The 12,929-nt window shown below is 41.5% G+C and overlaps 1 protein-coding gene across 11 annotated transcripts in view; it reads left to right on the top strand.

The window, feature by feature from the left end:
• The window catches only part of Ehmt1 (euchromatic histone lysine methyltransferase 1), a 157,191-nt gene that overhangs the window by 7,261 nt on the left and 137,001 nt on the right, over nt 1–12,929 (top strand). For 7 of the 11 annotated variants that reach the window (XM_077108758.1, XM_077108757.1, XM_077108750.1 and 4 more), the window contains exon 2: nt 9,932–10,001. The exons of 3 other annotated variants lie outside the window; for them this stretch is intronic. In XM_077108758.1, coding sequence (XP_076964873.1) covers nt 9,932–10,001 — 70 coding nt within the window. Of the gene's footprint in view, nt 1–9,931; nt 10,002–12,929 lie in introns of those variants that run through there. One more of the 11 variants, XM_077108754.1, reaches the window with a different exon arrangement.

Below are 12,929 nucleotides of genomic sequence, written 5' to 3'. Positions count from 1 at the left end.
CATAACCAAGGGAAGGCTGCTGTGATGTATTTGGAATCCTCATTAGAGAGAGAACTAAGTTTGGATCTTAAAGGAGGGAAGATATGAATTGGAATGGCAAGGTATACAGTAGGTATATTTTTAAAAATGAGGCATTTTAGTGGGTTTGGAAAACTGAAACCTAGAAACCTCAGAATGCCGAGTATTAGTCATTGTTTTTTTTTTTTCCCTTATCCTCATGAGTGTGCATGTTCACATTCAAAATTGGCTATAATCAATATTATATGCCATTTGTACTTTTCTCTTTCATGTATCATCTTCATGGGTTCATGTCTTTAATATTTTCAGTATCTAATGGTGTTGGTCATATGGGTGTCCCAGTTTCTCTGATTTTGACCTGGGTGAGGTTGTCTTTTGGTAGTATACAGTGGAATTTCTAGGTCAGAAGGGGCAAGTGGCATATGATGAAGCTGGAGAGGCTAGGTAAGTGTACACAGGGCCTTGTAACCAGGTAGCAAGTTGGGATGTTTCATAGTCACTGAAGGCTATGAGGCATGGAATGGGGGGAGTCCCCCCGTCGTTGAACCCAGAGCCTTGCACATTTGAGGCAAGGCTCAACCAACTGAGCTGCATCCCCAGCCTAGGGAGTCATATTTTAAAAAGATGACCTGGCTTCTGTGTCGAGAATGGAAGTGGGGGTAGTGCGTAGACCAGAGGTACAGGGGACCAGGGAATACAGGTTTTCAAATTTACTTATTTTTGAATAGTAAGACAGTTAACATGGTCAGAATTCAGTAAGCATAGAGTGAAATATGTCCATCCTGTCCCCTTGCCACTTAATTCTTTTTTTTTTTTTTTTTGTACTGGGGATTGAACTCAGGGGCACTCAACCACTGAGCTACATCCCCAGCCCTAATTTTGTATTTTATTTAGAGACAGGGTCTTACTGAGTTGTTCAGTGCCTCACTTTTGCTGAGGCTGGCTTTGAATTCTCAATCCTCCAGCCTCAGCCTTGCGAGCCCCTAGGATTACAGGTGTACGCCACTGTGCCTGGCCTTAGTTCTTCTCTTGGCAATTCACCAGTATTACTGTGCATCCTTCAAGATATTTGTGAATATATAAGCAAAGACACATATAGATACTTTAGGCTTTTGTTATGGAACTTTCACACATTTACTTAAGATTTGGTAGTATAATGAATATTGTTACTTGTATCCCCAGGGTTAGCTGTCATTCCTCATGGCCAGTCTCATTTCATCTATGCCTCTGTCACTTCCCACCTCATCCAAAATATTTTCCTCTGGGAATATTGGAGCTAATTTAAATATTTCTTAGTCAATAAATATCTAGTCAGTATTCAGATTTCTTATTTCAGTTTTAAATAGGGACCACCTGTAGTCTGGAGCACTTAAGTGAGGTCATTGTGAATTTACATATGCTGTGAGAGCTAAACATACGGGGTTTCAAGGACTTGGTATAAAACAGGAAGTAAAGTATCCCAAGAATCCTTCAAAAATTGTTGGCTACATGCTGAAATATTAAGTTTTAGACATATTGAGTTAAACATTAGAAAAAGTAATTAATCACTTTTAAAATATGACTACTATAGAGTTGGGTGCAGTGGCACATACCTCTAATTCCAGCAGCTCGGGAGGCCGAGGCAGGATGATTTCAAGTTCAAAGCCAGTCTCAGCAATGGTGAGGCACTAAGCAACTCAGTGAGATCCTGTCTCTGAATAAAAACAAAATAGGGCTGGGAGTGTGGCTCAGTGGTCGAGTTCAAATCCCTAGTACCAAAAAAGAAAAAAAAGTGTGTGTGTGTGTGGCTCCCATTTGTTTCCACTCTGGAGGCTTCATCAGATGCAGTTTGGCAGGGTAAACTAGCTGTTGGTACTACTCAGAGCCCTCACGTTTTAGGGTTGAGACATGTCTTCATTTGCTAGCTGGAGTATGTCTGTAAAGAGAAGCTGTTGCTGTGAAGTGCAAGTCCTAGAAGAGGAAGGGTGGTGGAAGAATGGTGCTTGGGGCTAAGTGAACAGCACCTGACATGGAGTGTCCTCCAAATGCTAGCCTGAGAAAGACCAGGAGGGCTTTTGCTGTGCTGTGCAGTTTGACAATTACTTACCAACTCATTCCTAAGATGGCTTTTATATTTATGGTCTGTGTCCCCACTCCCATGAGTTCAGTGAGGCTGAGTGGTAAAGTGTCCCTGGGTTCAATCTCAAGGATGCTTCCTCATTCTTGCAGTTTGCCTGTGTTCTTTTTTTTCTGTTTTTGGTACTGGGGATTGAACTCAGGGGCACTCAACCACTGGACTCAGTATATTTTGTATTTTTTTTTAAGTTGTTGATGGATATTTATTATATTCATTTATTTTTATGCGGTGCTGAGAATCGAATCCAGTGCCTCACATGTGTCCCCAACCCCTTATTTTTTATTTTATTTAGAAGCAGGTCTCACTGAGTTGCTTAGTGTCTCAGCTTCCCAGGCCGTTGGGATTACAGGTGTGCGCCACTGCACTTGGCTTGTAGTGGTATTTTATTTTATTTATTTATTTTTTTGGGTACTGGGGATTGGACTCAGGGGCACTTGACCACTGAGCCACATCCCCGGCCCTATTTTGTATTTTATTTAGAGACAAGGTCTCACTGAGTTGCTTGGTGCCTTGCCTTTGCTGAAGCTGGCTTTGAACTTAAAATCCTCCTGCCTCAGCCTCCTGAGCCACTGGGATTAGAGGTGTGCACCACCGAACCTGCCTTGTAGTGGTATTTTAAAAGAGATCTTAATTTTTTGCTTTGTGACCTGAAAGATACTACAGGTTGAATGGTGGGCTCAGTGGAAGTGTGGTGGGCCAGCTTGTGCTTGTGTGGCCGCTGTGAGTGGCTTCAGCCAGTAGGCCAGGCATTTATGATTGAGCAAGGCTCTCTGAGGTTCTGTCTGTTGACAGGGTTGTACTGGCATCTACTTAGAAGGGCTTTGGTTGGGACACAGGTGTGTAATAACAAATATTTGATGTTTTTTTGGTGCTTACTATGAGTCAAGCACTACACCAAGTGATTTGTATGGAGTTTCTTAGTCTTTGTCAGGTGGGGTTACTATTTCAATTTCTCCATTTCACAGAAGAGCAGGAGGAGAAGTGCATCTTGCCATTTTTGTTGTTATTTTTGGTTCTGGGGATGGAATCCAGGGCCTCACACATGCTGGTTGAGAGATCTGCCACTAAGCCATATCTCCAGACTGTCTTGCTGTTTTTTAATGAGGTTACCTGTAGTATCTTTCAGGTCACAAAGCAAAAAAGTAAATCTCTTTAAAAAGAGCCAGGGAAGTGGTTAGAGTTAGACTTCTGTCCATAAGCTGTCTTAGTTGCCAACCAAGGATGGAGAGGGGAGATGAGGTGCATGTGTATACCAGGAATGAGCATGCACTCCTGTGTGAATTGGTTTTGTTTAGTTTTTGGTGCTGCAAGTTGGTTTTCTGGACCTTGTCTTGCCCAGTTTCATGAGGAAGTTTGAGGTAGTTAAGAAGGAGCATAAACCCCAAGCACATGTTTCTTATCCCCTTCTGTAGTTCCTATCTCCATTTGTCTGTCTTGTCTGGTCATCATGCAAAACAGTGCCTCATTCCTAATGTGGCCCTCAAGGAGGTCTCCCTTCCTCATGCTTCACGTCTTCATTTTCTCTTGATTAAGGTCACTTAGTTTGTATTACTTGATTTGTATGTGCGATTCCTGAGCTTTGCCCCCTACCTTTTCTGTGGCAGAAGTGAAAGGAAGGTTCTGCTGAGGCCGTCATAAGAAGGCAGCATGGTTCTTGTCTAGGAAAGCTGGTCTGGTGATGGACTTGTGTCTTTTGGAGAGGTTATTATACTCTCTCCTGCTTGGCATTCATTGTCTACTTGTGGGGAATAAGGTTAGCAGTAATGGTAAGGGATCCCTGGGCAGGGCTGTGAGTTCTCTGTTGCAGTTAAAGGCCCACCCTGTCACTGTCATGCCACCTTGTTTTGTTTATGCTGCTGTCTGTGCTCTGATTGACCTCCCAGGTTCAAGATCAGCTTCTTTCCTCAAGGCATCTAGTTCTTTCTTTTGGCATTGTCAATCATTAAGTACATTGGATTGAGATTTGGGGCAGCCTCCTCCCCAGTTCAAATCTTTGGGGCCAAGATTGGTTGGGTCATTTTGACACCACCTGTTTATACAGTGTCTCACTGCTATGGGTGGAATAACACTATCCATTTGAGCAGGACCCCAACGACTACATGACCATTGTTGAACAAAAACCTCTGGCCTTTGAGGTCCATCCTTGAGGGCCTCTGTGGAAAGGGGTGAAGGATCCACTTTCCCAGGAATTGAGGTGGAATGTGTAGCTCCCGATGTCTCTGTTTTTGAGTGCTGGGGGGACATAAAAGGGCATGGGAGGAGAAAAGAGCTTGCCTGCTCTTTCCTACTGTCTGAAGGAAGGCAGGGCCCACTTTGCCCACCAGTGAGCAGAGGAGAAAGGACAAGATGTAGGCCTGCCGGGTGTTAACTGAATTCATCCACCTTTCCTTGTTTCTCGTGATGAAATTTGTATTAAAAAAAAAAAAGTCAGCATATTGTATCTGTAGTTTGTGAATATATTCTGTGACAATTTGTCAATCTATTTTTATATGACAAAGATTTCATTTAATGGATTGTAAGGGCTTTATTTTAAGCAGAATTGCCTTATGCTAACTTGTTTTAATGTGTGAGCAACTAGTCAGTGCACACTGATTTGTATGGGCACTTTACCAGTGAGCTGCACCTCTAGCCCTTTATTTATTTATTTGGAGACAGTCTAACTAAGTTGCTGATGTTGGCCTTGACCTTTTGATCTTCCTCTCAGCATCCTGAGTTGCTGGGATTACAGGTGTATGCCACTTGTCCCCAGCTTTGGCATGGATTTTTCAGTATTTACTTTTTATTTTTAGGTGGACATAATACGTTTATTTTTATGTGGTGCTGAGAGTCAAACCCAGTGCCTCATGCATGCTATGCAAGCACTCTACCACTGAGCCATGACCCCAGCCCCTTTGGCATGGATTTTAAGATCAAGATCAAAACATAAGAAGTGGCTATTCTGGAACATGTTTAGACTATTGTGGAGTGTATGGAAAGAATTGGTAAATTGCCCTTCTTGTAGGTTGTCACTCTGTGTTCCTCTCTGGAATATCACTTTTGTGTTTTGCTTTATTTTCTTTGCTTTTATGTGATGTTCAGGGTTAATACTTTTTTGCAAGACATGCTGTGGGGAAGACTTTGAGTAATAGCTTTACACTTTTTAAAAAAATTAAAAAGGCTGGGGTTGTAGCTCAGTGGTAGAGTGCCTGCGTTGTACATGTGATGCACTGGGTTTGATCCTCAGCACCACATAAAAATAAGTAAAATAAAAGTATTGTGACTATTTACAACTAAAAAAATTAAAAAGAAATTTAAAAAGTTTTTTTTAGGTGTTAATGGACCTCTTTTTAACTTTTTATTTATATGCAGTGCTGAGAATCAAATCCAGTGCCTCACGTGTTGCTAGGCAGGTGCTCTGTCATTGAGCTACAATCACAGCCCATAGCTTGACACTTTGAGGTGTTGCAGAGGCCTTGCTGTGGTTCAGGAGTACTTTCTGAGAGCTGAACTCTGAGCACATTATCTGCTTTTACTTAATTGTTAAACAGTCCTTCCAATTGGCAACTGTTACCCTGCCTTATAGGTGAGAGAGAGGTGGAGTCACTTGCCAAGAGCCCTGTTGTTTCTTGGAGGAGGCCAGGATGCTATGTAGCAGGGTGTGATACGGAGGGGTGAGGTGGTGAGGTATAGACCCTGTGAGGTCTGGTCCTAACCCTGAACTACTGAGTAGCTGCTAGGGGGCTTTTGGGTGGAGGAGTGACCTGCTCTGGCTTTCTGTGTGGGGTAGGGGTGGGCATGGGAGGCCCTTCAGGAGATGTTGATGGAGTCCTGATGAGAGATGAAGGGAGTTTGGACAAGGTTGGTAATAGTGAAGGTTCAAGAATTGGTCAGATTCTGAGTATATAAATTTTTTAATTCATCAAGGTTTATTTATAAGTATATTATGAAAACCCCAGATTATCTATAGTGATGTGTAAGTTTTGAACAATGATTAATTATTTTGACTGGTTGGAAATATACAGCAGGAACTGTACCTCCAGCTGACTGTTTCTGGCATGTTGGAGAATTTTGCTTTTGGATTTCTTGAATTTTCAGTGTTCTTGATAGCTTTTTGACACTACTGTGTTTCCATGATTTTTTAAAAATATATTTTTAGGGGCTGGGGATGTGGCTCAAGCAGTAGTGCGCTCGCCTGGCATGCATGCGGCCCGGGTTCGATCCTCAGCACCACATACAAACAAAGATGTTGTGTCAGCCGATAACTTAAAAAAATAAATAAATATTAAAAATTCTCTCTCTCTCCCTCTCTCATTCTCTCTTAAAAAAAAATATATATATATATATTTTAGTTGTCAATGGATCTTTTTTGTTTTAAATATTTTTTAGTTGTTGATGGACCTTTATTTTAGTTATTTATATGTGTCTCACACATGCTAGGCAAACACTGTTCCACTGAGCTACACCCCCACCCCTGTCAATGGATCTTTTATTTTATTTATTTATATATGGTGCTGAGGATCGAACCCAGGGCCTCATACATGCCAGGCAGGCATGTGCTGTACCACTGAGCCATAACTCCAGCCCTGTTTCCACTCTTTTTTTTTTTTCTTCTACTGGGGATTGAACTCAGGGACACTCAACTACTGAGCCACATCCTTAGCTCTGTTTTGTATTTTATTTAGAGATAGGGTCTCACTGAGTTGCTTAGCACCTCGCCGTTGATGAGGTTGGCTTTGAACTTGTGATCCTCCTGCCTCAGCCTCCTGAGCTGTGCGTGTGCCACTGTGCCTGGCTTATTTCCACTCTTTATACTAGATGTACATGAAGGAAGAGCAGAGAGGAGTAGTGAGTGTCTTGGTTTGTTAACAGCTCCTGTGTTAGAATATCTGAAACTGGGTCACTTAAAATGAACAGAAGGCTGGGGCTGTGGTTCGGTGGTAGAGCGCTTGCCTGGCATGCATGAGCCACTGGGTTCAATCCTCAGCACCACATAAAAATAAAATAAAGGTGTTGTATCCACCTACAACTCAAAAAGAAAATATTTTTTAAAAAAGAACAGAAATTTATTGACTCATATTCTGGGGACTGGAAGAAGTCCAAGATCAAGGTGCAGGCAACTGATGAAGGCTTTTTTGCTGTGTCATCCTGTGGTGAAAGGTAAGAGGTAAAAGGGGGACCATGAGGGGGAGCAAGAGGGGGCTGAACTTGCCCTTTTTTAATGGCATTAATCCCATGAGGGCATGAGGCTCTGCCCTCATGGCTTGCTCCTCTCCTAATACGTCCCACTGCTTAATACTATTACAATGGCAGTTAAATTTCTACTTGAGTTTTGGAGGGACAGATATTTAAACCGTGGCAGCAAGACTGAGGGTTTTTTAGAGCTTTATAGTTGAACATAGCAGTTAGGTTCATCCTGACCTGAGGAGTCTTGACCATGTGAGAGGATGTTTCTGTTTATTGAGAAGCGAAGTCCATTGGAGCAGCAAATTTTTGGGGAGAGGATGGAGGTGCCTATTGGATTGTTAAGTGTAAATGTATTATAGGAAGGTGGTCCACGGAGTTCATGTGCAGAAGAGGGCTGTGGAGAGTTCTGGGACCCTGAGATCACACAATGAAGGACAAGGAGAAGCCAGCAAAGTAGACTGAAACAGCAGGAGAACTTGAATAAGACTTGAAGTGTTTTGTGAAGACAGAGTAATCAGCTCTTTTGACAGTTGCTAGAAGTATGAGATGAAAATCAAGAACTAACCCTTGAATTTGTTCAAGTGGAGGTCCTTGGTGACTAGTGAGGCTTATTGCATTATCTGATTTGGTTTTAGCATCACCTGTATGTGGTAGATGCTACTGTTTTCCCTAGAGGTTTGATGGGTCTGCCTTGGATCCATTGTGGAAGGGATAGCCTTCTACATTGGGAGAATGGTGGGCAGAAGTCAGAGGACTTAAGAGATGTAGGTGGGAGTGAGCTCTTATTCACCTTGAAAAATGAAGAGATGAGTGTATCAAGACAGAGCCTGAGTCTCCCCATGGGCTGAAAATATGTGCAGGACCCATCCCAGGCTCTACCTTTAGTCTCTCAGGTGAGACAACAACAGACTGTGAGTGGTTGAATGCTTACAAGGTATCCACATTTTGAGACCACTTAAGTGTTTTGTGAAGTTTCTTTTATTGCCTTTCTAGGATAATGTCTGTGGGACAAGGAACTGCCTGCCTGAGTGGGCTGATGGGGTGGATTGGATTTGCTCAGGATTCTTGTCCTGGTTCTAAGGTGGTGAGAAGGTTTCAGGCCAGGAGTGACTTAATGAGGTTTGTGTATCACAAGGATCATTCTTTGTGTGAAGGAGGGATTGCAGAGGGACTGTTTGGAGGAGGCAGGTGCGGTCTTCAGGAGGTGGTGACTAGTCTAATGTGGCAGGTGAGGAGGGTGTAAGACTACTCCTGGGACTGAGCCTCAGTTGGAGGGGGATTTTCTCCAACAGTTGGGTGGGTGGTGATAATTCACTAAGACTTGGGGGAGGTTTTGGAATGGTGCAGTGCACATTCTGCAAAGATAGGATAATAAATATTTTAGACTTTGTATGCCAAAAAGCAAAACTAATGATAATAATAACTTTTAAGTTATCAAAAAATATTTAGCTGTGCTAGGGATGGAACCAAGGACTTCACACATGCTAATCATGAGCTCTGCCACTGAGATGCATCCCCAAATCCACCCAGTCTTTTCTTTTTTTTCCCTTTTTTTAAAGCTTTGCTTCATAGTTTTCTATTTATTTATTTATTAATTACACAACAACAGTGGAATGCATTACAATCCTTATTACACAAATAGAGCACAATATTTCGTATCTCTGTGTATAAAGTATGTTCATGCCAATTTATGCCATTATACATGTATTCTTTTTTTTTGCATTACAACTCTTTTTTTTTTAATATTTATTTTTTAGTTGTAGCTAGACACAATGTCTTTATTTTATTTATTTTTATGTGGTGCTGAGGATTGAACCCAGGCCTTGAATGTGCTAGGCGAGCGCTCTACCTCTGAGCCACAGCCTCAGCCCCGCATTACAATTCTTAATACACATATATACCACAGTTTTTCATATCTCTGTATATAAGGTATGTTGGCACCAAATTCAAGTCTTCATACATGTATTTTGTATAATGATGAGCATCACATTCCACCATCCTTGCTAATCCCCTCCCCGCTCCCTTTCCCTCCCACCCCCTTTTTTTCTCTTTTTAAAATATTTTATTTAGGACCAGGGTCTCACTGAGTTGCTTAGGGCAACTGAGGCCGGCTTTGATCACGTGATTCTCCTGCCTCAGGCCACTGGGATTACAGGCATGTGCCACGGTACTGGCAGACAGGTTATTATTTTTTTTTTTTTGTATTTATTTTTTTAGTTTTAGGTGGACCCAATATCTTTATTGTACTTTATATGGTGCTGAGGTTCGAACCCAGTGCCTCTTGCATGCTAGAGCACTCAACCTCTGAGCCACAATCCCAGCCCCCTTTTTTTCTTAATTTTTATTTTGAGACAGGGTTTTGCCAAGTTCCTTAGGCTGAACTTGAACTTGTGATCCTCCTGCCTTAGCTTCCAACTGGGATTATAAGTGTGTGCCACCTGGCTATTTATTTATTTTTGGTGATGCTTGAAATCAAACCAGGACATCCTGCATGTTAGGCAAATGCTTTACCATTAAGCTACACCCCAGCCACACTCCATATTTTTATTTATTTATTTATTTATTTATTTATTTTTTTAAGAGAGAGAGAGGTAGAGAGAGAGAGAATTTTAATATTTATTTATTTTTTTTTAGTTATCGGCAGGCACAACATCTTTGTTTGTATGTGGTGCTGAGGATTGAACCCCGGCCTCATGCATTCCAGGTGAGCGCGCTACCGCTTGAGCTACATCCCCAGCCCCTCCACAGATTTTTGACTGAAGTGAAAAATATAGTGGACTTTCTTGGTTGTAGAGCTCTTTCATAACTTGTATGAGGTCCTGAGGTTGAACCTCAACACCCTTTCTCCCAGTTGTTTTTGTAATATAGATCAGAAGAATAAAAGTTTTTTAGAAGTAAAACAGTTTGCTTCATTGGGGTTCAGAGTTTAGTATTCCCTGTTATTAAAATTACTGGAAGTATTCATGTGTTAATGCTGCTCTGTGACACAATTTTCTGTATTTCTGCTTTAAAAATGTGTTTACACTGATAGGTATTGCCAAATTCCAGTATTGGTCTGGGAGCATGTGGTCTATTTTGTTCCTTTCTTCCTCCATTACTTTCTTCTTCAAATGGGTTTGAATAACTGTTCAGTGTCTCTTCATTAGCTGCAATATGCTTAATATTTTTTCTAGGACAAGTCTTTCAGTGATGAACCCTGATTTTTTTTTTTTAAATCTAAGAATTAAAAAAAAAATTTTTTTTCGGGGGGGTACTGGGGATTGAACTCAGATGCATTTGACCACTGAACCATATCCCTAGCCCTATTCTGTATTTTATTTAGAGACAGGGTCTCATCAAGTTGCTTAGGGCCTCACTAAATTGCTGAGGCTGGCTGATCCTCCTGTCTTAGTACCCACCCCCCTTGCTGGGATTATAGGCGTGTACCACCATGTTTTAATTTTTCCTTTATGAAGATAGTTGGTGAGTATAAGAGTTCTTGGTGGATATCTTTTTATTCTATTCCCCTCCTTTTTTTTTTCTTTTGCACAAAATGTGCACATTAGGCAAGCACTTTACCATTGAGCTGCACCTCCATCTGACTACCTGGGGGGCTGGATGTTCCATAGGCATTCTGGGTGCAGCTTCTCAGCTCTCTTGTATTACAGACGTGTCTGTGGACAGTACATAAACAAGTGGGTGAGGCTCTTTGCCAGTAAAGCTTTGTACGGAGGCTTGAACTTGAGTTTCTTGTAACTTTTGAGAAATTCATACTTATATGAATTGTATTTAAATCACTATTAGCTTTTAGGCTGTACAGAAGTGGGAGGTGGGCTGCAGCCTGCTGATTGACATACACTTAACTGTTTCAGAGGAACGTTGTCCTTTGTCATGTACTTATTTTTGTTTTAATTTTTTTTTTTTTGTGTGTGTGTTGGTGTCTCAGTGGCTGGACTGCAAGCTTTTCTAAAGTGGGGCTTTAGCTTTATTAGTTTCCCAACATATTGAATACCGCCTGGCATATTTTGTGAAATGAGTAAATATTTTATAACTTACTGTGGAAGGGAAAGAGGCCAGGATCGGTGTGTGGTTTTATTTATTTACTTTTTAGTAGCCCAGGAATGCTTGCTTCTCCGTATAGACAGGAACTGTTAATTCATTCATGGGTTCATTTGTTCATTTTTGAAACAGATGCTTAAATGCTGGGTGTGGGCTTGGAAAATCGGTGAGCAGTCCAGGCCTGGTGCCTGCCTGGTATTTGTGAAGGTGCTGGTTTGTGTTCTAGGTCTGAGAAATACAAGCACCCTTTGGTAATTGCCATTGGAAGAGGTAAGCCAGTGTTAAAGGAACAGTAAGCAGTACATACTCAGCCTCTTGGGGTGGCTGAGGAAGGCTTGTTGGAGTTTTCTTTTCCTGTACAGAGATCACAGGTGTCTTTTTTCCCCCTCAGGATTCGAAGTGGAATCTTGGGTAAAGCTGGGCAGTTGCCCATGTGTAGACCTGGGTGGAGAGGAGGCTGTGATCTCCAAAAAAAGGTGGCTTTGGACTCTTGAAGTGTGGCCACATGGAACTGAGATGTGCTATGTCAAATGTACACTGGGTTTCAAAGACTTATGAAATGTTTTGCATTTTTTGGTACTAATGATTTTAACTAATGTTTGGATGTATTCTGTCAAATAAAATTTGTCAGAATTACTCTTGGGCTGGGGATCAGTGGTAGAGTTTTTGCCTAGCATGCATGAGGTCCTGTGTTTGTTCCTCAGCACCACAATAAATAGATAAAAATAAAAAAAATTACTCGTATTTTTACTTTTTTAATATTAATGCTAGAATTTTTTTTGGGGGGGGGTACTGGGAATTGAACTCGGGCACTCAACCACTGAGCCACATCCTCAGCCCTATTTTGTATTTTATTTAGAGGCAGGGTCTCACTGAGTTTCTTAGCGCTTTGCTTTTGCTGAGGCTGGCTTTGAACTCATGATCCTCCTGTCTCAACTTCCTGAGCTGCTGGGATTACAGGCACCACCATGCCTGGCTGATATTTAATATTTTTTAGTGAAGTTGAGCAATGCAGCTGGACGAGAGACTTACTGGAGGCAAAAGAGTTAAAAAATGAGTAATACTTGCAGTGAACTGGAAAACCCGAGATTGAGTGCTAAAATGCAGACAATGAAATCATTCAAAGTACTGATACATGAAAATCAGTAGCCTTTGCCCAGTGTGATGCAGACCTACAATCCCAGTGATTTGGGAGCCTGAGGCAGGAGGATTGCAAATTTGAGGCCAACCTCAGCAATTTAGCAAGGCCTTAAACAACTTAGTGAGACCCTCTCTCAAAATTCTAAAAAAAAGGATGGGGATGTAGCTCAGTGATAAATCATCCCTAGGTTTATTCCTCAGCACCCTCCCCCCCCCAAAAAAAAAAATCAGTAGCTTTCCTGGATACAGAATAGTAACCTCATTTACATAGCAACAGAAAAAATATAATATTTTGAAACAGGTTTAGTAAGGGATGCAAAGCTTTGTAAGGAATGCTGTAACATTCTTGCTCTTGAAACAAAGATTTTAACCATGGAAAGACTCTTCTTGGGTGTCATAAAGATACTTGTTTGCCTAAGTTAGTATAAAAACTATCTTTTTCTCTGTAAAAATG

This window comes from Callospermophilus lateralis, chromosome 2 (genome assembly GCF_048772815.1).
Source record: "Callospermophilus lateralis isolate mCalLat2 chromosome 2, mCalLat2.hap1, whole genome shotgun sequence".
Taxonomy (NCBI): domain Eukaryota; kingdom Metazoa; phylum Chordata; class Mammalia; order Rodentia; family Sciuridae; genus Callospermophilus; species Callospermophilus lateralis.
The sequence above is the reverse complement of the archived record's forward strand: the minus strand, read 5'-3'. Positions and strand labels throughout refer to the sequence as shown.